Source organism: Pagrus major, chromosome 2 (genome assembly GCF_040436345.1).
Source record: "Pagrus major chromosome 2, Pma_NU_1.0".
NCBI classification, from domain to species: domain Eukaryota; kingdom Metazoa; phylum Chordata; class Actinopteri; order Spariformes; family Sparidae; genus Pagrus; species Pagrus major.
This window is the reverse complement of record NC_133216.1, coordinates 34,427,257-34,450,512: the sequence shown is the minus strand read 5'-3', so window position 1 is coordinate 34,450,512 and position 23,256 is coordinate 34,427,257. Positions and strand designations below refer to the sequence as shown.

At 39.8% G+C, this 23,256-nt stretch overlaps 1 protein-coding gene across 5 annotated transcripts in view; it reads left to right on the top strand.

The window, feature by feature from the left end:
• The window catches only part of nf1a (neurofibromin 1a), a 212,578-nt gene that overhangs the window by 91,661 nt on the left and 97,661 nt on the right, over positions 1-23,256 (top strand). For all 5 annotated transcript variants that reach the window (XM_073480933.1, XM_073480939.1, XM_073480948.1 and 2 more), the window contains 4 exons: positions 12,263-12,386; positions 14,257-14,503; positions 20,151-20,224; positions 21,367-21,450. In XM_073480933.1, the coding sequence (XP_073337034.1) occupies positions 12,263-12,386; positions 14,257-14,503; positions 20,151-20,224; positions 21,367-21,450 (529 nt within the window). The remainder of the gene's footprint in view (positions 1-12,262; positions 12,387-14,256; positions 14,504-20,150; positions 20,225-21,366; positions 21,451-23,256) is intronic.

Sequence of the window (23,256 nt, the reverse complement as noted above, 5' to 3'; positions counted from 1 at the left end):
ATCGGACTGTATTTCATCAAGATACACAAGAATGTCTGTTTGACCACAATGCGCAGGAAATTGTTGTTTTATATTTTGGGCGTTCTGTGGACTAGCACATTTCTTTTAATAACTTTTTGTCAAAAGGGTCCAGAGATGCTGCGTGCAAAGTTTGGTGCAAATATGAAAAATTGCCTGGGAGGAGTTCGAAAAAGTAGGTTTGCGACATTTGGCGAATTTGCAAATGGAAATTCAGTGCGAACGTGGGCGTGGCCTACATCACACGGTTCGGCTGTATTCAGGGAACATATAGATATAATGTTTAACAATGTCTGACAAATTATGTGGGAGTTATTAGTCAAAAACTGCTTTGTGTTGATAATAGCGCCACCTGTTGGTCATTTTTGGTGTGTGAGTTACAGGGGCAAGTCTATACCACCCCTATGAATTTCATATCCATAAGTGTTATGGTGTGGGCACAGTGCCAAATCTAAAAAGAAACTGCCACCAGAGCGCCACCTAGTGTCAGATCGGTAACCCCTTTGTCAGCTATCCTCAGGAGGGCATTGGCAATGAGTGTACCAAGTTTTGTGTTAATCCGACCAACCGATGTTGAGATATAAATTACTTCAATTTAAAGAGCGCCACCTAGTGGTCATCGGCTAATATTTTGCACAGAGCCTTAGGGGCTCATGTGGAAGTAGTGTCCTGAGTTTCACGTCATTCGGACAAACCAATGTGGAGATATGCAACACTTCCTGTTTGGAACGAAATCTGCAGGAAGTAGTTATTTAATAACTTGAGTATTGTTTGGCGTATCAAAATTCTTTTAATAACTTTTTGTCAGAAGGGTCCACAGATGCTGTGTGCAAAGTTTGGTGCAAATCGGTGAAATTGCCCGGGAGGAGTTCGAAAAAGTAGGTTTTCGACATTTCACGAGCTAGCGAAAAAAAACGGTGGGCGGAAATGGGCGTGGCCTAAGTCAGGAGATTCAGCACCATTCACTGAACGCGTGGATATAAGGTTTTTGAAGGTGCGACAAAGTATGTGGGAGTTATTAGCCAAAACACACTTTCCTTGATTATAGCGCCACCTAGTGGTGAAAGTTCACAACGACAGCAGATTATAAAATTTTTCGCCAGGCCTAATGTGTTTGCCAAATAAAATCGCGTTTTCATACACGTTCAGGCAGTGAAAAATGCGATCATTTTGGCAGAAAAAAAAAAAAAATAATAATAATAATAATAATCATTACAATTACAATAGGTCCTTGCAGTTTCACTGCTCGGGCCCTAATTAAAGCTGCAAGCAGCGATGAACGGGCCCTCGCAGTCCACGCGGGTCGGGGCGTGCTGCTGTCGGGGCGTGCTGCTGTCGGGGCGTGCTCCTTAGCTGGACCCATTGCCCCGTTATTGTGCGCGCATGTCTTAACTGATAGCCAAAAACGGTTTTGTGTTGATAATAGCGCCACCTGCTGGTGATTTTTGGTGTGCGAGTTACAGATGCCAGTCTATACCACCCCAATCAGTTTCATATCCATAAGTGTTATGGTGTGGGCACAGTGCCACTTATAAAATGAAACTGCCACCAGAGCGCCACCTATTGTCAGATCGGTAACACCTTTGTCAGCTGTCCTCAGGAGGCCATTGGCAATGAGTGTACCAAGTTTTGTGTTAATCCGACCAACCAATATCGAGATATAAAATACTTCAATTTAAATAGCGCCACCTAGTGGTCATGGGCCAAGATTTTGCACAGAGCCTTAGAGGCTCATGCGGAAGTAGTATCCTGAGATTCACATCATTTGGACACACCAATGTGGAGATATGCAACACTTCCTGTTTTGACCCGAATCCACAAGAAGTTGTTATTTAATAAGTTGAGTATTCTTTGGCATATCAAAATTCTTTTAATAACTTTTTGTCCGAAGGGTCCACAGATGCTGTGTGCAAATTTTTGTGCAAATTGGTGAAATTGCCTGGGAGGAGTTCGAAAAAGTAGGTTTTCGACATTTCGCGAGCTAGCGAAAAAAAACGGTAGGCGGAAATGGGCGTGGCCTATATCAGGAGATTCAGCACAATTCACTGAACGCGTGGATACAAGGTTTTTGAATGTGCGACAAACTATGTGGGAGTTATTAGCCAAAACGCACTTTCCTTAATAATAGCGCCACCTAGTGGTGGAAAATCACAACGACAACAGATTATAAAATTTTTCGCCAGGTGTGACATATATTCCAAGTTTGGTGAGTTTTGGGGTATGTTCAGGCAGTGAAAAATGCGATCATTTGCGACAAAGAAAAAGTAAAAATAATAATAATAAGAATCATTCGAAAAACAATAGGGTCCTCGCAGTTTCACTGCTCGGGCCCTAATAATCATTGGAAAAACAATAGGGACCTCGCAGGTTCCCTGCTCGGGCCCTAATAATCACTACAAAAACAATAGGGTCCTCGCAGTTTCACTGCTCGGGCCCTAATAATCACTACAAAAACAATAGGGACCTCGCAGGTTTCCTGCTCGGGCCCTAATAAGAATCACGAGAAAAACAATAGGGACCTGGCAGGTTTCCCTGCTCGGGCCCTAATAATCACTACAAAAACAATAGGGACCTCGCAGGTTTCCTGCTCGGGCCCTAATAATCACTACAAAAACAATAGGGACCTCGCAGGTTTCCTGCTCGGGCCCTAATGAAATGAAATGAAAAAAAATCTACTGTGTAAATATGTTCAGAATTCCGTTTTACTGAATTTTACCTGGTGATATACAAATTAGATTAGTAAAGTTACTCCAATCAAACTCCTGTTCCTTTATTTTGAGGATGAGATAACAATATACATTTTTTTTTTCTGTGTAAATATGTTAAAAAATCAGTTTTACTGAAAGTCACCTTTCAGTCACCTGGTGATGTCACAATATGCAAATTAGATGATTAAATTTACTCCCATCACAAACTTTAGGTCATTATGAATATTTTTCTTATTTACACTATGGATTTATCTCTCACCACTTCCAAGCTACAGCCTTTTGAAATCTTAAAATCCAAACAGAATATTTTCCTAAATAAACTCTGGCGCCTAGAAGGTTAAGTCTGAAAAATAAAGAAAATGTTTTCCTCTGTCCTGCACCTAGAGTTGAAAACTTTTTGGATGTGCGTTTCTTTTAAAACTTTTTTAAAATTATTAATTCTTATAATTATGAAGTATGAATTCATACAACATTAAAAAATACATGATAAACTTACCAAATTCAGTGGTCCCAAATGAGAGAACAGGTCCACATATAGAACAGAGGGAGAAAGACTATAGATAAAAGCTATAATTAAGCCTTGTATAGTGTTTAGGGTCCAATATGACCCAATGTTGTTTTTAAACAGTTTTTCTCAGTGGCGTTGGAGCATTTCTCACATCATTACTTACATTTGCACAACAGTTGGTGCATTTCCCAAAACAATTAGTACAAACTGCAAAACCTTGTTGATAACCTGCAAAAGCATGTCACATGCTCAAAATAGAGGTCAACCAAGTATTCATATCAATGAAAGTGTGTGTCATTAAAAAAAAAGTCCTGACACCATCATTTATGAACAAGATAGTCAAATGGCTTTGTCGTGTTTTCATTAGGACACTTTAGTGTTTTCCAATGCAAAAAAGCCAGGTCTTTGTGACCTGAAAATGCTCAAGACAACACTATACACAGCCATTTGAAAACTACAGTAAAAGTAACACATTTACACACAAATTAAAGTTACACAGAATTTATACCTATTAAATAGTTATCACCTCAGTAAACAATAAATGAATTGAAAGATTACAATAAATTCAATGGTAAATATTGCAAATTAAACTTATTATTTCCTATAGGTTTACTTGTATTTTGTGCTAAAATTCAAAGCATCTCAGCTTGATTCTGCATCTCTATTTACAGCTCATCAGTCCACGTGAATGTTTACTGTTGCTATGGCAACAAGAGACCGCTGACGTTAGCATCTGTTAGCTAGCTAAGCTAAATCATCTGAACAATAATAACCCATAATATCACAATTCGGCATATTTGTACAAAATCAACCACAACTACCAACAGTCACAGCCCTTCAACTCTGGGCTTATATGCTGTCACATGTTAGATTGTCAAAGTTAGAAAAACAATGGCTTCGATCCCTGAGGAGCTACGTTAGCATTAGCGGCAGCTGCATTCATCAGTATGAAGTTAGTTAGGTCACATCACATTCAATATAAAAATGTTTTTTACTTTGTTTTGGACATGTCTCAAAAATTTAGCCTAGCCAGCCCCAGGCTAACGTTACTTACTATGTCTGCCTCCACCTGCTCATCATCATTAGGTCCTCCTCCCTCGTCTCCCGGCGCAGCAGCACCTGTGGCTGCTTGTGGGTTGGTGTCACTGGTCCCGGTGTTGTGCCAGAAAACGACTGCTTGCCAGAAAACGACTGCTTGCCAAAAAACGACTGACGACTAACTAACTAACGACTAACCCTAACCCCATGGGCGTTCCCGTTGGGGAGTCGTTTTTTGGCAAGCAGTCGTTTTCTGGCACGACACCGGCACCAAAAAGGTCCGTCAACTTCGCACATTTAGAAGCCTCCACCTCCAGAGACTTCAACTGTTTTAATCGCTGTTTCTCAGCACCACACGGGCGTTTCTTCCTCTTATCCATTTTCAAGTAGCAGACACAACAGTTTCGAAGACGCTCACTACTACTACTTACTAATGTTACTAGCCCGTCCCGCCCGCAGTCCGCCCATCGAGGTCCCGCCCCACCCTGGTTCGTGTAGTGATTGACAGCACTGTCAGGGCTCTCTGAGCCTGTCAGCCCATGATTGATTGACAATGACAAACAATAGACCAATTATATGTGTCGATGCTGGTAACACACTGCTAGACCTCTGTAGCCAATTGGCTGGCCCAATTGGAGGGACTTTAGAGAAGAAAAAAAAACAAACAAAAAAAACCAAAACATAGCGGACCGGACCGGCCCACATTGGGTCAACGGCCCACCCAGACGATGCCTGGTATGCCAGATGGCCAGTCCACCCCTGGGCTCGGCTATATTAAACACACAGAGCCTATATTAATATGGGCATTTTGGTGTGGACGGGTTCTTTTAAAAAAAAAACAACAATAAACACTTCACTTTGGTTGGTATGGCCGATTGTAAGGCATTACATGACGTGACCGTAATAATAAAATACTGAAATATTATTAGTAATGTGTTATATTACTCTGTTATCGCTAAAAGACATGTATTACTGTAACGTGTTGCTTTTTTAACGCATTACCCCCAACACTGGTCACAAAGACAGAAAAGGTGACATGTCAGAAATACATACAGTCGCGGTCAAAAGTTTACATATGATCATCAAGTGGTCTCGTATCCTGACATATACAACTATCTCATTGACTCACCGGGTGTATACAGTCGTGGTCAAAAGTTACACACTTTACATTCAAGAAAATGTATATCATGGCATTCTTCAGTTCTATTGATTTCTACAACTCTCATTTTTCTGTGATGGAATGAGTGGAACACATACTACTTTGTCACAAAAAACATTGATGAAGATTGGTTCAAATTTGAATTTATGATAGGTCTTCTGAAAATGTGACCAAATCTGCTGTCCTGAAAGGACACTCATCAACCCCTATTTCTATAATTTTTTTCTTTGTAACGACGCCAATTGTTGATCCGCAATGACATGATATAATTACTTGCCTAACTGGCCGTAGTATTTTGATCCTCATACCTAAAAGACCATGGTTTTCTTATTTTATGTTGTTAAACTGTCAAAGTCGTTGGAATTTGTATTGAGCACCATTCAAATTACAAGGATTGTTTTCACACAAAAGAGGGGATGTGATGCAAGGGCGAAGTACCCGGATGGGTTGCACTGAGCTGTCACTCAAAAAACCATTAGCCAATGTGGACGCACGCCTGAAACCCCACCCACACGAGAGGTTTGTGCCAGAATTGCAAACAAAATATCAGGGAGTGCAAAGCAGAAAGCTGGCAGCATAACCGCAAAGCTATACTATAAACAAAAGGACATGCTATCAAAAAAGTAAAAGAGCAATAGTTTTTACAAAAACTAACAAATGATAATTTGTTTTCAAGTTCTAAGATTTTTCTTTAGAGATTACCTTCTTTTGCTTCAGTGAGATTTATGTTCTCTGAAATTCTTAATAAGTTTTATTTGATATTGAATAAGTTTTATTTGATTCTTATTGGCACATATCTAATTCAGTATCTAATAGGCATCTGCATAATCAGCAGCTTCATGTTCAATTTTATTTTTTTTCAAACATGCCAGACAGTTTGATCAGGCTGTTGTGTAGTAAGGGTGTCACGATTTCGATTTAAAATCGAAATCGATCGAAATTAATTCACAATCTGGAACTTCGAATTAAAAAATGGAATCGTCGATGCTGCCACGCCCCCATGTCACGTCCGGTCGGCTTGCCAAGGGGAAAAAAACACACACGTGTTGAAGCGCTGCGAGTCAACCTCCTCTAATTTAGCTACTAGCTAAGCCAGTAGCTATTAGCTACAGCCAGTCAAACGATAGCATGGTGTTACACCATTCCTGTTCGGCTCCCGGACGCGATATTTTTTTAGGGGAAGGTACCGCCTTTTTCGCCTCTGATTGGCTAGAAGGGCTCTCCTCCGATTGGTTATTTGATTTGGCCGTGAAACGTCATCTCACGTTCATGGCGCGCTGTCGCCTAGTCTGTTTTGATCATCTTTACCGCCAACAGAAGTAAACGATTTAAGTAAACAGTGTGATAAGTGTGTGCCGTCAAATTTACATTCCAAGTTCACATTTTCATAGCCTGTTTAGATCGTGTTTAGATTAGTCCTAGATGTTTGAGGGAGTTTTGTGATGACAGAGAGAGAGAGATGGTGGTGGTGGGTGGTGCAGAGGTGTGTGTGAGTGTGTAGAGAGATGGTGTATCTAGGTGAGGCAAACACTATGAAGGTAAATCGACTGTACAGTAATTTATAGCCACACAGAAATGTGATGGTTAAGGGCCACTGTGTCATGCTAATGTGCTGATTAAAGTTCACATGTTCATCACAAAACTCCCTCAAACATCTAGGACTAATCTAAACACGATCTAAACAGGCTATGAAATTGTGAACTTGGAATATAAATCTGACGGCACACACTTATCCCACTGTTGGATTGACTTTTTGTTTACTTCTGTTGTCAAGACGATCAAAACAGACTAGCAGACAGCCTGCCATGAACGTGAGATGACGTTCACGGCCAAATCAAATAACCAATCGAAGAGAGCCCTTCCAGCCAATCAGAGGCGAAAAAGGCGGTACCTTCCCCTACCATCCTGGGGAAAAAAATATCGCCTCCCGGACCGTGGTCGGGCAGCACAGGGGAGATGATTTCCTCCAGGGCCGAAGTTTCTGTTTACCTTCGGGGTGGAACCCCCTTTCACGTGTTAAGGTAGTCGGGAAATAATACCAGGGAGCTTTGCTGTATCTTGAGGAGCCGTCGCCTTTATTCACAGCCAAACTGCAGCCTATATTGTTCACTTTATTGCTGTCGCTACTACTGCTACTCCTTTCGCTTCTCCTTCCTCTCCCATTCATTCACTGTCCGCACGTACGCACGCTCCCTCACTCTCGCTCGCCCACTCACACCTTATGCACCTTGTGTTCAACTGTTCGGAAATAGTTTGTTAAGACACTTAATTGTTCAGAGAAGACTATGGACATGGCTGTTTTATTTTTTTTGTTTGTTTTGTTGTGAACTTGAATGTCATCTTCTGTGAAGAAGACTGCAGTTACAAAAGAGAAATTAGATGGCAGGTTATTTTGTTTAAGTTTCCAGTTGACTGAAGATATAAGTTACTGTTACATTATGTTGTTAATAAATGTTTTAAATTTGACAGTGTAGTGTGGTACATTGCTAACAAAGGTCAGATATTATATTGCATAAAAGTCTAGTCTAAAAATGGCATAGCCACCTGTGCTTTAAAAAAAATACATGTAAAAATCGAGAATCGAATCGAACTGTGACCTTAGAATCGAAAATTGAATCAAATCGAGAATTTGGAGAATCGTGACACCCCTATTGTGTAGGTTGCATTTACAAATACTGCCATTAAAATCACATAAGTGCTGAAACAATTGATTGATTTATATGCCTACCTGGCATTAGGAGTTAAGAAATCATACACAAATACAGTTGAAACCTTGTTGTCATCATTTTATCATTGTACCCTATTTTACATTTGTGTGATGTTTTGTCATAATTACAGTATGAATTCTTGAGTTCATCCTTGAGTCCAAGTGGATGTTTGTGTCACATTTGAAAATTCCCTGTGATATGGTGTTCACAAAAGTGGGACAATATGAGGTGACAGTGGTCTCACTCATGTTCAAACACGTGTCAATGGTTTTAGGTCAGTTAGGATTACCAAAAGTATTTATATTTGCTAAATGCCAGAATAATGAGAGAGAGAATTTTTAAGACAATTTTTTATTACTTTCTTCAAAGTCAGAAGTTTACATACACCACGTTTACTAGGCCTTTAAACAATTTGGGAAAGCCCAGATGATGATGTCATGGCTTTGGAAGCCTCTGATTAATTCTGGTTAATTGACAACATTTGAGTTAATTACATTCACACCTGTGGATGTATTTCAAGGCACACCTCAAACACACTGCTTCCTTGTGTGACATCATGGGAAAATCAAAAGAAATCAGCCAAGATATCAGGAAGAGAATTGTGGACTTCCATAAGTCTAGTTCAACAATCAATTTCCAGATGCCTGAAGGTTCCACTTTCATCTGTTCAAACAATTATATGCAAGTATAAACACCATGGGAATGTCCAGCCATCATAACGCTCAGGAAGGAGACGGGTTCTGTGTCCCAGAGATGAATGTGCTTTGTTGCGAAATGTGCGTATCAACCCCAGAACAAAAGCAAAAGACCTTGTGAAGATGCTGGCTGAAGCTGGTAAGAGTGTCATTATCCACAGTGAAACGAGTTCTGTAGGATGAAGCCATTACTCCAAAAGCAACATAAAAAAGCCAGATTACAGTTTGCAAATGCACACAGGGACAAAGACCTTAATTTTTGGAGACATGTCCTGTGGTCTGATGAAACTAAAATTGAACTGTTTGGCCATAATGACCATCGTTACATTTGGAGGAGAAAGTGGGAAGCTTGCAAGCCTGAGAACACCATCCCAACTGTGAAGTACGGGGGCGGCAGCATCATGTTGTGGGGGTGTTTTGCTGCAGGAGGGACTGGTTCACTTCACAAAATAGATGGCATCATGAGGAAAGAACATTATGTAGAAATATTGAAGCAACATCTCAAGACATCAGCCAGGAAGTTAAAGCTTGGGTGCAAATGGGTCTTCCAAATGAACAATGACCCTAAGCATACTGCCAAATTAGTTACAAGGTGGCTTAAGGACAACAAAGCAGGGGTGGATTGGCCATTGGGAGTACTGGGACTTTTCCCTGGTGGGCGATCAATAATGGGCCGATGGCTGCCCGTTTTTTATTTTTTATTTGTTTATTTATTTTTTGCTGCGCCTTGCCATGGTAACTCTCCCAGCCCAGGGGCAGAGACATGCACCGGCCCACAGAGCTCCGCTGCAGCCTGCAGACACAGCAGAGGCCCATTGGCTTGTCTGTCTAAAGAATACCTGGCCCAATGGCCCTATGATAGGCTACAGAGGCCAGGAGTCCCACCCACGCATCTTCTAGACCCCCCCCCCCCTCGTCCAATCACCTTTAATGACAAGCAGTCATGATGAGAGAGAGAGAGTGAGAGAGACAAAAGAGGGTAGGGTAAAAGGGTAAAAAACGGAAAGGTGGAGCTGAAAAACAAAGAGACAAGAAAAAAAAATGTTTGCTGCAGGGGCCAGCGTGGCCGGAGCTAGCAGCAGTGATGCTGCTGCTTCAGCAGTGGGTCAATTGGACAGTGAGGCAGGTGAGGCTCCCGCTGCCACGGTGGTGGTGCAGGAGGAACAGGTGGAGGAAGACTTAAGCAGGTGTGTGCCTGCCAGCATGGTGTGGATAAACACTCATTAAATGTTCAGAACGGTTACTTAACTGTCTATGAACTTTACTTGACATAATAAATAGCAAACTCTGCATAGTGTGGTGTGTTACAACTAGGCCAAAAGTATTGGAAAACAATAACCATATTCATATACTATCTTGATTAATTGATTAGTTGCCTTTATTAACCACTTAACCACTATATTCATCAAGGGATGCCACACATAATTGCAAATCGGCAAGCTTACATCTCACATGTTAATGTGATGTGGTTTGAGCATGTAGATCTGCTATTTTCACAATTTTTGATCATTTCTACCTATAATGACATCCCCCAAATCAGGTCACCAGAGTTAAAGTGTTTTAAGTGGCAACATGCACCTTTCTTCATGCCCACAGTCCAATTTGTTCATGAAGGACATTGATCTAACAACATAACACATATGTAGCCTATGCTTTACATATTTTTTTCAGTCAGTGTTAATGGTTTATTGCCCTTTCACATTATACAGTTAAAACTAATAAAAACACTGATTAACTACTGTTATAATAAAACATCTGCATACATATTACTCATGATGCAGTACACAAATTACAAGTATTTCCTCTTATGTCATGCTTTATTGTTTATGTGGAGCTTGTCAGATCATTATATTATTGTTTTCTGATATTAAGGGCTTGTGTGTTTATATGTACATCAACGGGGCAAGTTCAAGGTTCATTTATTGTCATTCAAAAACGTGCTTTCACAAGAACTGAGTTGGCACAGTATCTGTGTGCGGATTGTCGTGGGCCGGTCTGGACCAAAGAGTCCAGGGCCGAATGTTTGTCCCAGTCCAGGCCTGCAACAAAGTCAATGTTTTGGAGTGGCCATCACAAAGCCCTGATCTCAATCCTATAGAAAATTTGTGGGAAGAGATGAAAAGGCGTGTGCGAGCAAGGCGGCCTACAAACCTGACTCAGTTACACAAGTTCTGTCACGAGGAATGGGCCAAAATTCCAGCAAACTATTGTGAGAAGCTTGTGGAAGGATACCCAAAACGTTTGACCCAAGTCATGTAATTTAAAGGCAATGCTACCAAATACTAATGAAATGTATGTAAACTTCTGACTTTGAAGAACGTAATGAGACATTTTCTTACAAATTCTCTCCTTCATTATTCTGGCATTTAGCAAATATAAATAATTTTGGTGATCCTAACTGACCTAAAATAGGAAAAGTTTAGTCTGATTTAATGTCAGACAGTGAGAAAAAAAAGGTTATGTGTCTTTTTATACAGTGTATGTAAACTTCTGGTTTCAACTGTATCTTCCAAATGAATGCTGTGTAGTCTTCCAACAACAGTTTGACTGGATTGTAACTGCAATGCCATGTTCAGAGCCACCATGATGCTTTTTCTGGTAAGGACAAGTAAGTGAGAATGGATCAAGCATAATAACAAGCTGCTTGTCCACATGTATGGACTGCTCCTCGTGAAAAAATTATATACAAAACAAACTAACCTTGCAGGCTATAAACGTTAGAGCAGCAACATGTGATGCGCATTCAGACACATTTTACCCGTATGTTTCATTTGGACAACAGGACAGTATATAGATAAAACAATTCAATTGTCTGACTGAAATGTTAATTTATCCTGGTCAAGTTTAACTTCAAAGTTTAATTGTGAAGGCCTGCATGTTTCATTTATAATCATTGAAGCTAGCGAACTGATGTTGGCTAACACATTAACCGAGCCAACGTTGCCCTTTCAGTGGACAAAACATGGCAAAGTGCCCTATAGGGTGCCTTTACAGTGGAGAAAATGTGATAAAGCGCCCTCTAGGGTGCCCTTATAGTTCACCATAAATGTATCATGACTTTCTGTGCGATGGTGCCCCACTGCATATAGCTAGTGCCCTTTGTTATTTTTTTCATTGCCCCTTAAAAATCCTGAGTTCGCCACTGTCTTTAAACATGTTTACACAGGTACGGTGTTTTGTGATACATCACAACCCTACAGATGAACGTGATTTATTTGTTATGAGCATTGAGCAAAAAAATTGCATCAGCATTTGCGAGAGGATTACGACTTTGTTGTAAGTATTAATTTCTAGATATAACCTGGACAGCAACAAACAACCATGAATGTCATGATTGTGTGAGAAATGGCAAATCTTCATGGATCTTGATGTTTTAAACATATTTTTACAGGGCAATGACTTCTCTCCTTTTTTGCTTCTTACTTCAGTTCACAGGTGCTCTTCCTTATCTGCCGCAAACTGATTGGCCAGCAAATGGTTAATGGGACAGAAGTCCTCAAGTGGCTGAGGGAGATCCTCATCTGCAGGAACAAGTTTCTGCTCAAGAACAAGGTAGAGTCCCATGTGTAGCGTGTTGCTTTGTTGGTTACAAAAAGAGTCAACAGGCAGGTTATGAGCAAAATGTCATCAACTGAACAAATGATGCAGTCCCCCTTTGGGAAAATCATTGGAAATTGCACTGGAGTAGGTCACTTACCGGCTTAGCAGTGTAGTCTATTTCACTAGCCCTTTTCACACAGAGACTCTACATTATCTCCGCAGTGAAGGCTCACCAATTCTCCATATTTGTTTGTTCACACCGAACCAAGGAGCTCCGGCGTAAAGCTGCACCAGTGTGTCAATTCATACAGCACGCCGGCGCTGCGGATCCAAAAGAGGCGTGACAGTACACATCATGGCGTTGACATCTGTGTGGTTTTTTTCAACGTGTTTCCCCGGTGTCCACCTGTTAATCTAAACATGTATCTGCTGACTGATTATAATCATATGGATGCTGTTATAATGTGTTGTGATTGAGATCCTGATCCACCAAACATCCTGGAAAGTGACAAAGTTACGTTTTTCGCTCTAAATTACATAATTTGATAATCGTCATCAGTAAACAGGAAGCTGTCTGACTCTCTCACTCGCGTGGAGGGATGCTGATTTCTGGGGGAGAGTTCACTAAAGTCTCGGTCGGGAGGGCTGATGTCACCGTGATTTTTTTCAAGACAGTTACTACAACAACACAATAGTGGAAGGACACAAACACATGGTGAGTTAAAAATTTTTGCCGGGGACAGACGCTGTTTGTTGGGCAGAAATGTGACAAAGAGTCAGTAGGACAGACAGGATGACAGAGGCTTTTCCACATATAACTTCAGTATTTTTTTCCTCATGTAAGTTGCCAAAGTCACTACCAGTTAACACGTTACTGTCATTTCTCTTTTATTTGATGAGTGAAGGATCTGTTTAGCTGTCTGACTGTGAACACCATCATATCGACACACCCCCACTCTGCGCCTCCGGCTTATCCATTCACACAGACCCTGGCTCGCCTCTGCTGTGGCTCTGATGCTACCTCTGGAGGTGCATCAGAACCGCAGCAAAACTGTTCCCTCTCTCTGCATCTGAAACTTTCACACGGAGGACGATGCAGAGAATTGGTGCTTGATTCCAGCACTCAAAGGGCAGTCACTCTCTCTCTCTCTCTCTCTCTCTCTCTCTCTCTCTCTCTGTGTCTCTCTCTCTCTTTCTCTCTCTCTTTCTCCTTACTGCTACCTTACTCTTTTTGGAAAGGAATTATTATTTTATATACTCATCACTTTACTTTTTACAGAAGTCCTTTAAACATTTCTGTTTTTAAACTTTTTAAACCTTTTCTGATTTTCATTTGTCATTTTGTCTTCATTGAGAGGGAATGATAGTGAAAGAAAGAGTGTAGCGCTGGAGAAGTGGTGTGTGCTCTTACTACACATAACAATGAAATAATTTTTTGTCTTGGGTTAGGATTAAATAACAAATAATTGTGTATAGGTCAGTGTTTTTATTGAGGCAAAAAAGTAACAAAGTATCCAGTAATTATAGGTACTTGATTTGAATTGTAAGCATTACGACACTTATTCACTCAGAAAGTTAAGTAACAAAATGACAGTAATCCGTTACTTTATAATTAGTTACCCCCAACACTGAAGTTCGAAAGGTTGCCACTACAGTTGCAGCTCGAAGTCGTGTTGGTATTAAAAAATATTGTGAAGTTATTAAAAAAGGTATTATAAGGTATTAAATTCAACTTAATTTCTGTATATACCCTGGAATGGGGCTACTGACTTTGCAGCAAATTGTTGGTACTGTGATTGCTGGGAAAGGTTTAAGATTTCATGTGGCATCCTGTCTTTAAGGGAAATGATGTGTACACTGTGGATTTTGGTCCTCATTACAGGAGTGCGCCACTATGGGTGGTGGCATTCCCATCTGCCGGCAAGCTCAGACGAAGCTGGAGGTATGTCTCTACATGTTCCTGTGGAGTCCGGACACGGAGGCGGTGCTGGTGGCCATGTCGTGTTTCCGCCACCTCTGTGAGGAGGCTGATATCCGCAGTGCTGCTGATGAGGTGCCTGTCCAGAGCATCCTGCCCAACTACGCCACCTTCAGTGAACTGGCCTCTGTCAGCAACATGATGGGAACAGGTAAGTGCTGCTATTCCTACCCTTTTCAACCTCAGTTGATTAAGTTAATCATCTTGAATACAACAACTTAGCTCAATGTTTAGCTCTGAACTTCACCTTCTGACAATTGCACATACACTACTGTTCAAAAGTTTGGGGTCACCCAGACAATTTCATGTTTTCCATGAAAACTCACACTTTTATTCATCAAATGAGTTGCAAAATGAGTAGAAAATATAGTCGACATTGACGAGGTTAGAAATAATGATTTTTATTTGAAAAAAAATAATTTTGTCCTTCAAATTTTGCTTTTGTCAAAGAATTCTCCATTTGCAGCAATTACAGCCTTGCAGACCTTTGGCATTCTAGCTGTCAATTTGTTGAGGTAATCTGAAGAAATTTCACCCCACGCTTCCTGAAGCACCTCCCACAAGTTGGATTGGCTTGATGGGCACTTCTTATGTACCATACGGTCAAGCTGCTCCCACAACAGCTCAATAGGGTTGAGATCTGGTGACTGTGCTGGCCACTCCATTTCAGACAGAATACCAGCTGACTGCTTCTTCCCTAAATAGTCCTTGCATAGTTTGGAGGTGTGCTTTGGGTCATTGTCCTGTTGTAGGAGGATATTGGCTCCAATCAAGCACTGTCCACAGGGTATGGCATGGCGTTGCAAAATGGAGTGATAGCCTTTCTTATTCAAAATCCCTTTTACCTTGTACAAATCTCCCACTTTACCAGCACCAAAGCAGCCCCAGACCATCACATTACCTCCACCATGCTTGACAGATGGCGTCAGGCACTCCTCCAGCATCTTTTCACTTGTTCTGCGTCTCACAAATGTTCTTCTGTGTGATCCAAACACCTCAAACTTAGATGTGTCTGTCCATAACACTTTTTTCCAATCTTCCTCTGTCCAATGACTGTGTTCTTTTGCCCATCTTAACCTTTTCCTTTTATTGGCCAGTCTCAGATATGGCTTTTTCTTTGCCACACTGCCTAGAAGGCCAGCATCCCAGAGTCGCCTCTCCACTGTGGATGTTGAGACTGGCGTTTTGCGGATACCATTTAATGAAGCTGCCAGTTGAGGACCTGTGGGGTGTCTATTTCTCAAACTAGAGACTCTAATGTACTTGTCCTCTTGCCTAGTTGTGCACCGGGGCCTCCCACTTCTCTTTCTATTCTGGTTAGAGCCCGTTTGTGCTGTTCTCTGAAGGGAGTAGTACACACCGTTTTAGGACATCTCCAGTTTCTTGGCAGTTTTTTGCATGGAATAGCCTTCATTTCTCAGAACAAGAATAGACTGTCGAGTTTCAGAAGAAAGTTCTCTTTTTCTGGCCATTTTGAGAGTATAATCGAACCCACAAATGCTGACGCTCCAGATACTCAACTAGCTCAAAGGAAGGCCAGTTTTATAGCTTCTCTAATCAGCACAACAGTTTTCAGCTGTGCTAACATAATTGCATAAGGGTTTTCTAATCATCAATTAGCCTTTTAACATGATTAGCTAACACAATGTACCATTAGAACACAGGAGTGATGGTTGCTGGAAATGGGCCTCTGTACACCTATGTAGATATTCCATTAAAAATCAGCCGTTTCCAGCTAGAATAGTCATTTACCACATTAACAATGTCTAGACTGTATTTCTGATTTATTTAATGTGATCTTCATTGAAAAAAACAGTGCTTTTCTTTCAAAAATAAGGACATTTGCAAGTGACCCCAAACTTTTGAACGGTAGTGTAGGTTTTTTACTCTACCAAGGAGGTTATTATGTCTGTTTGGTTTATAGAAGAAACACTGGCTTGATTTTCTTGAAACGTTCTAAAGCAATATAGCACGGGCCAAGGAAGAACCTTTTACATTTTGGAATGGAACAGAACTGAGGGGCAGCTACATGAAGTGGTTTCACTTTCATTAACACTGTGGAATGGACATTTGACCATGGCAGAATAACATAAAATCCAAAAAGATGGTGGTAAAGTTCAGTAGTGACTAAACAAAGCCATTTGTATAAATATGATGACTCCATATCACATCCACATTCAGGAGTATTCTACACATGTAGCTGTTAAAACTTAATAAAGACAGCAGTTGTAATGGAGTAGTCGATGACAGTGGTTCTTAAAGGGTTTTTTTTCTATATATGCAAATTAAAATTTGACTCCAATTAAAATGTCTTCCTTGTGAACATACAGTTTATTGTAACAACTGTTTTTTAATAACAAGTTGCCATGTTCATGATTTTTTTTTCAGTCTAAGCATTTGATATGTGTATGTATGTTCATGATGATAAAGTGTTTTCTGGTTTTCAGAAATGTTTGTTAAATATGTGAAATATTTCCAGTGTAGAAGTACATGTTAAATGGTCAGTTGAGATAATAATAATATTAATAATAATAATAATAAACTTTATTTATACAGCACCTTTAAAAACAGAGTTTACAAAGTCAAAATGAGTTATTACAAGAAAGAAAAGAAAAATTGAATACACAAATGAATGGAATAAAATAGATACTTAATTTAGAAAAATAAATGCAAAAATAGAAAAAATAAAAGAATAAAAAGCAATAAAGGACAAATATAAAGACAACATCACATAAAAGGAATTAAGGACAAATACAAGGATTATGAGCAGTAAAAGGAATAAGGGATAATAATAATAAAATAAAAGCAGTAAAGGACAGTAAGAAGAAAGAAAAAAGACATCACAAGGGAGGAATTACAAACAGACAAGTTGTCTAAGAACAGTAATAAAAGCTAGAAAGATGAATATTCTGTTAAAAAAGGGTGACTTCACATAAAAGTAAGTCTATAAAAGTGGGATTTAAGAAGTGATTTAAAAGAGGTCACTGATTCTGCGATCCTTATCTCCTCAGGTAGGTCGTTCCAAAGTTGAGGGGCCCTGAAGGCAAAAGCGTGGTCATCCTTCATTTTCAGTCTCGACTTTGGAATGACCAGAAGGGTCCCACTCAAGGATCTAAGGCTGCGAATAGGCTTATATGGGGTCAGCATTTCAACTATGTAACTTGGGGCAAGACCGAGACAAGCTTTAAAAGTAATCAGTAAAATCTTAAAATCAATTCTAAAATGGACATTGAGCCAGTGAAGAGAAGCAAGGATAGGAGTGATGTGATGTTGTCTATTAAAACCAACAAGAAGCCTAGCAGCATTCTGGACAAGTTGGAGGTGGGAGAGAGATTTTTGGCTGATGCCGAACAGGAGAGAGTTGCAGTAATTGGTTGTTGGATAATATGGCCAAGAGGGAGCATATAAATAGAAAATAAAATTGGACCTAAAATCGAACCTTACGGTACACCACAGGCAATTTGGGTTGTAGATGATGTGTAATTACCTACGGTGACCGCAAAGGTTCTTTCTAAAAGGTAAGAATAAAACCAACCAACAGCAGTTCCCTTGTTGACCATCCAGGTTTTGAGACCGTTGATTAAAATGGCATGATCTACTGTATCAAAAGCAGCACTTTTATCTAAAAGAATTAAAATTGCGCTCTCTCCTTTGTCAGCTGCTAAAAAGAGGTCATTCATTACCTTAAAGAGGGCAGTTTCTGTGCTATGTAATGCTGTAAAACCTGACTGGAACTTCTCAAAGATGTTATTATGACACACAAAAGCTAAAAGATGAGTTGAAACCACTTTCTCTAAGACTTTGGATAAAAATGGTAGTTTAGAAATTGGCCTGAAATTGAGAACAGTGGGATCAAGATTAGGCTTCTTTAATGGATGGAAAAAGACCGTTAGAAAGTGAGCTCTTAATAAACAATAACATATATGGCCAACTGTGTGAAAAACCTCTTTGAGAAATTTGGTGGGGATTGTGTCAATGCTGCATGCGGTTGATTTCATGTGTAAAATGGTATCTGATAAAAATGACAATGAAGCCGAGTTTAAAGGTGCTAAATTAATTAAAGATATATCTAGTGGTATGTAAAACATGGTCGTCAATCTGTTGTCTTATGTCATTAACCTTATATGTAAAAAAAAAAAAAAATTAATGAAATTGGCCTTAGCAACCCTCGTGAAGGCCGGTTAAGTCAACGACCCACAAGTAGCCTTAATGACTCTGAAACTCAGAGCTCACATGTGTCCTTAAAGACTCTGTAAGGACACTCCCACACAGAGTTTAAAAGCCTGCAGCTCCCCTCCAGTTAGTTAGAACTGAAGAATCCTCTTCGATGAGAGGTGAACCGTCTTCAAGAAACTGAAACACGTCCAGTTGCTTACGATACAGCACATAGAATTACCATGACCTGGACCTGCTTCTTTAACTGCTTTTTCGTACTTTTCCATTGCTTCTTTCCAGATCTCATAAAATACATGTGTACCAGTTTTCTTCCATTTTCTTTCCTTTCTCCTACAGTCTCTTTTTAGGTCTTGTGTGGATTTACTTAGCCAGGGCAGTGGTGGTTTAGATTACTTTTTAGCCCTGTAGGGGGCAACAAAGTCTAGGGTGATCTGACAGATGTGATTAAAAAGGGAGACCAGCTCCTCTGTGTTAAAATTGGAATTAAAAGCAGTTAAACTCACTTACAAAATTCTCCTCCTGACCTATAAATCTCTCCATTCCCTCACCCCCCAGTACCCGTTTGACCTTCTCCACCCCTATACCCAGTCTCGGAAGCTGCGCTCATCAGGCACACGCCAGCTCTCCATCCCTCACACCAAACTGCAAACCCTCGGCGACAGAGCTTTCTGTGTGACAGCCCCCACTCTCTGGAACACTCTCCCAGCTGAAATCCGCAAACAGACTTCTCTGGAGAACTTCAAAAAAGACTTAAAAACCTATCTCTTTAATAAGGTCTATCTGCTCTAGGTCCAGCCCCAACAATCAATTTTTCTAGTTCCTTATCTTATATGTATTTTTGTTTATCCCATCTATTCTTTGTTTTGTATGTTCCACTTTGTTAAGCGTACCCTGAAAGGTGCTATATAAATTAAATGTATTATTATTTTTATTATTACTATTAATAAAGAAGTGGCCATAAAAACCTCTGAAAACTTGCTAGCAGACGTACAGTTAAAAACCCGTTGATGGACTAGTGAGCTGTGAGAAACTGGTAAAAATGATAGAACCACACTGAATAAAACCAGTTTGTATTAGACACACAGATATCCTTAGTATCAAGGTTAAAAGGGCTGAGACCATAAAATAAAACCAGTCAAGGATGTGGCCTTTTGAATGCTCGGGCACTTGTTTTGCCTTAGAAAGGTTAAAAGAGTCTATAATATCCATAAAATATGTGATAAGGGCAGCAGACATGTATGTTAAAATTGCCTAAAATAGGAACCATGTCAATCTTGGACATAAAATGAGATAAAAACTCTGACTATTTTTAGATAAAAACAGTTTGGCTTTGGAGGTCTGTAGAATATAAAAATTAAAATTGGAACTGTAGAGTGTATATTGAAACCGAGATGTTCGAGCTTGAAGATGGATATCTTCGTCCATCCTGGTTCCAAAACCCCACATTATGGAGATCAGGTGATACAGTGGATATTATGAATGTAAAAAGTATGGTGTATCATTCAATTCACAAGCAGAATGTCATTCCTCCCTCTGGAACTTTGTAAAAGTTCTACATGTGTTGCTAACTTGAGGACTTTAACTGTTAATTTCAATAAACAGTTTGGTTCTTGTCTCCACAGGCCGGTCCACCTTGCAGAAGAGGGTGATGGCTTTGCTAAGGAGGGTAGAGCACCCCACACCAGGAAACATTGAGGTAACATTCAGCTCAAACTTTAGCAGGTTTTATTGTTTTATTTAAATGGTTCACCCTCATTCATCACTGTTAGATGATGCTTGTGTGGTGTCAGACTGCACCTATTTAATTTATAAAATGAAATAAAGAAAGCAGTACATATTTTTTAGAGAAATGAGTTAGAGAATAAGAAATAGTGTTAAAGTTTTCTAAGAAACAAATATTTCTATGAAAAATCTCCACTCTAAAACTGAAATGTTTTGCAGACAGGATTTTGTTTTAACTGCCCATAGCATGTGAGGCATGACCGGCAATTAATGGTGACCAGCTGGTCAGTGTCAGAGATATCTGATTCTGCCAGCCCGAACTGAAAGAGAGAAATTAAATATTTTATGTTATTTACCTAATTTATACACACTCCTTTCATTTTAGCTCATTGTGAGGGTCTTTGCTGCGTTTTGCCCTCATTTATGCCTTTCTCCTCTGCTGCCTGCCTGTGTTTCACCGCAGTAGTCCACATAGACATGGAGCGGAGCAGAAACACGGATGTTACTCAAGTTGATGACACCATGTGTTGTTATATAGATCTGTTGGTGTAAAGTACAATATTGTAGTTGATGATTATAAATGCAAAAACAACAATACGGAGGCTCCGTTGTCTGAACCAGGGAGGTAAACTTTTAACTGCAGCGCCATTTCAACCATTTGAGTAACTAAATAAAGTGCCATACAACATGTTAAATAAAGTGGGATATTCTGCAGTCTATTTTCAGTTGGATGATATTTGTACCAAAAACCTCTGTCCAGTGACAGAGCACCTTATTTTAAAATTTGTTTTAGTGAGAGTGAGAGAAGGTGCTGTAACCTGGTGCAGTTTTGAAGAAAATGTATGAGTTGGGCCTATTTAATAGTCAGTGTTTTATTATAAACATGCATATTTTTGTGTATGCTGTCAATTATAATTCTTAGAAAGAAAATCTACTGCTGAAATTGGAATCACCAAAAAAAAAATCAGAAATTGAAATTGGCCAAGAAAATTGCAATCGATGCATCTCTAATACTTATATGATGTCAGGTTAGCATTTTTCATTAGTCGGTTTTCTCTCACCTGTTTGTGCGCTATTGGTGATGTCCAGTTCATTGTCTGTTGGTTCCATCTTCAGGCTTGGGAGGACACATATTCTAAATGGGACCAGGCTACCAAACAGATTCTCAACTTCCCCAAAAACAAGGCCGATGATGGGCAGGTAAGCATGTTACTGAAGGGATCTCTCTCCTGTGTACCTCTTTGTTTTTTTGAGTGTGGAGTTATGAGCAAATGTTATATTTCAGACGAAACTGGTGTGATTCAGTTGAAACATAGAGGAGCTTCCGGTGTTTGCTGTGTGCAGCATTAGGAAACAAAAGGTTTAGTGAAGATTACAACTTAAACCACATTCGCCCATCTTCAACAGATTTCTTTGATTCGAGATTAAAACCCTTGAGTTGGCACGAAATCCGTTTTCATCCAAGTTCAAGCCGTTCAGAGACCCGTCTTAACCCTTTTGTGAACTGTCCCAGATGGTACCACAGTATTCGAACATATAGCAGACGCAAATACACACACAGAATGACATTGTTAATAAAATTCTTAATGACGAGTGAAAAAGAGATGGAGAGACATAGCAAGACTCATCATAGATGCACAAAATATACACACAGGCAGAGAGGTAGACACAGAGCAGGAGGTCCTGCAGCTCATAGGTTAGCAGGTGGAGGTGAGTAAATTCAGAAAAAAACGGCACAAGAGTTCAGTTGCAGCCTTAAGTGATATTACAATAATGTAATATAAATGTCAAGTTAATAACAAAAGAAACCACAGCTCCCCACTACCTGTTTGATTTTATCAGTCTGAAGACATTTCATGTCAAGTATTGATTTTAAGAATTGGTCGTAATTCAACTTTCGTTTTTGCATAAGGAATCAAGCCCAGTGGCAGTCTTAGTAGCATAGTGAAAGCAAGGCTTATAGGGAACCAATCTATAAGCAGGTGGTGTCATTTTTCTGCAGCCATTACACTGTGCACCCAGTATTCATTTCAGAATGATGAATTGAAGCAAAAAAGTTGTCTATTGCCAATTTAGGTATTTCAGTTAAGTATGGTGCTCTCTGGGTAATTGTGTGATGTTCTCACTTGACATGTGATGTTATTGATATTCTTGTGAATTAAAACTTAATTCACATTCCATTTTTCAGCCAAACCTTCCTTGTGACTCAATACACTCTGTACTCTTTATTTGATACATGCACATGTGTCTGAGGAATAATACACCACATTTACAAGTCCACAGTGGCCCACAGTAAACTCTTGCATGATTTTATTGCAAGACTGCCATAATTTATTGCAGTCTATAACCTCAGAATCAGTACACCTGATCTGAGATGAGTTGTGTAGTTTGTGCACCCTCACACAGCAAACCTTCTAACTGGCTGACTGGCTTAAAAACAGCTAACTGAAGCTCAGGTTTTCCAACACCAGTCTTACAGAGTGTTAAACATGAGTCATAACTATACACTTGTACAACTATTTTCAACGTTTTCAAAATTTTAACAAGCATTTGTCATCAGGTAATGTTATATCATTTAAGCTGCCATCATCTCATCCATGAGTCTAAATCTACCTGTAATTTGCCAAACTTTGTATAGACTCTAGCCCTTTTCACACAGAGACTCCGCATTATCGCCGCAGTGAAGGCTTGCTTTTACACCGCCTTTGTTTGTTTACACTGAACCAAGCAGCGCCGCCTTAAAGCCGCTCCAACCAAAAGAGGCATGATGGTACACGTCATGACGTTGATATCCGTGTGTTATTTTTCAGCGCGTTTCTCCCGTTTCCACCTGTTAATCTAAACATGTATCTGCGACTGTTTATAATCATATGGATGCTGTTATAATGTGTAGTGATTGAGATCCTGATCCACCATGCATCCTGGAAAGTGTCAAAGTTAAATTTTATTGCTCTAAATCACATAATTACATAATCACCTTCAGTAAACAGCGGACGCTGTCTGACT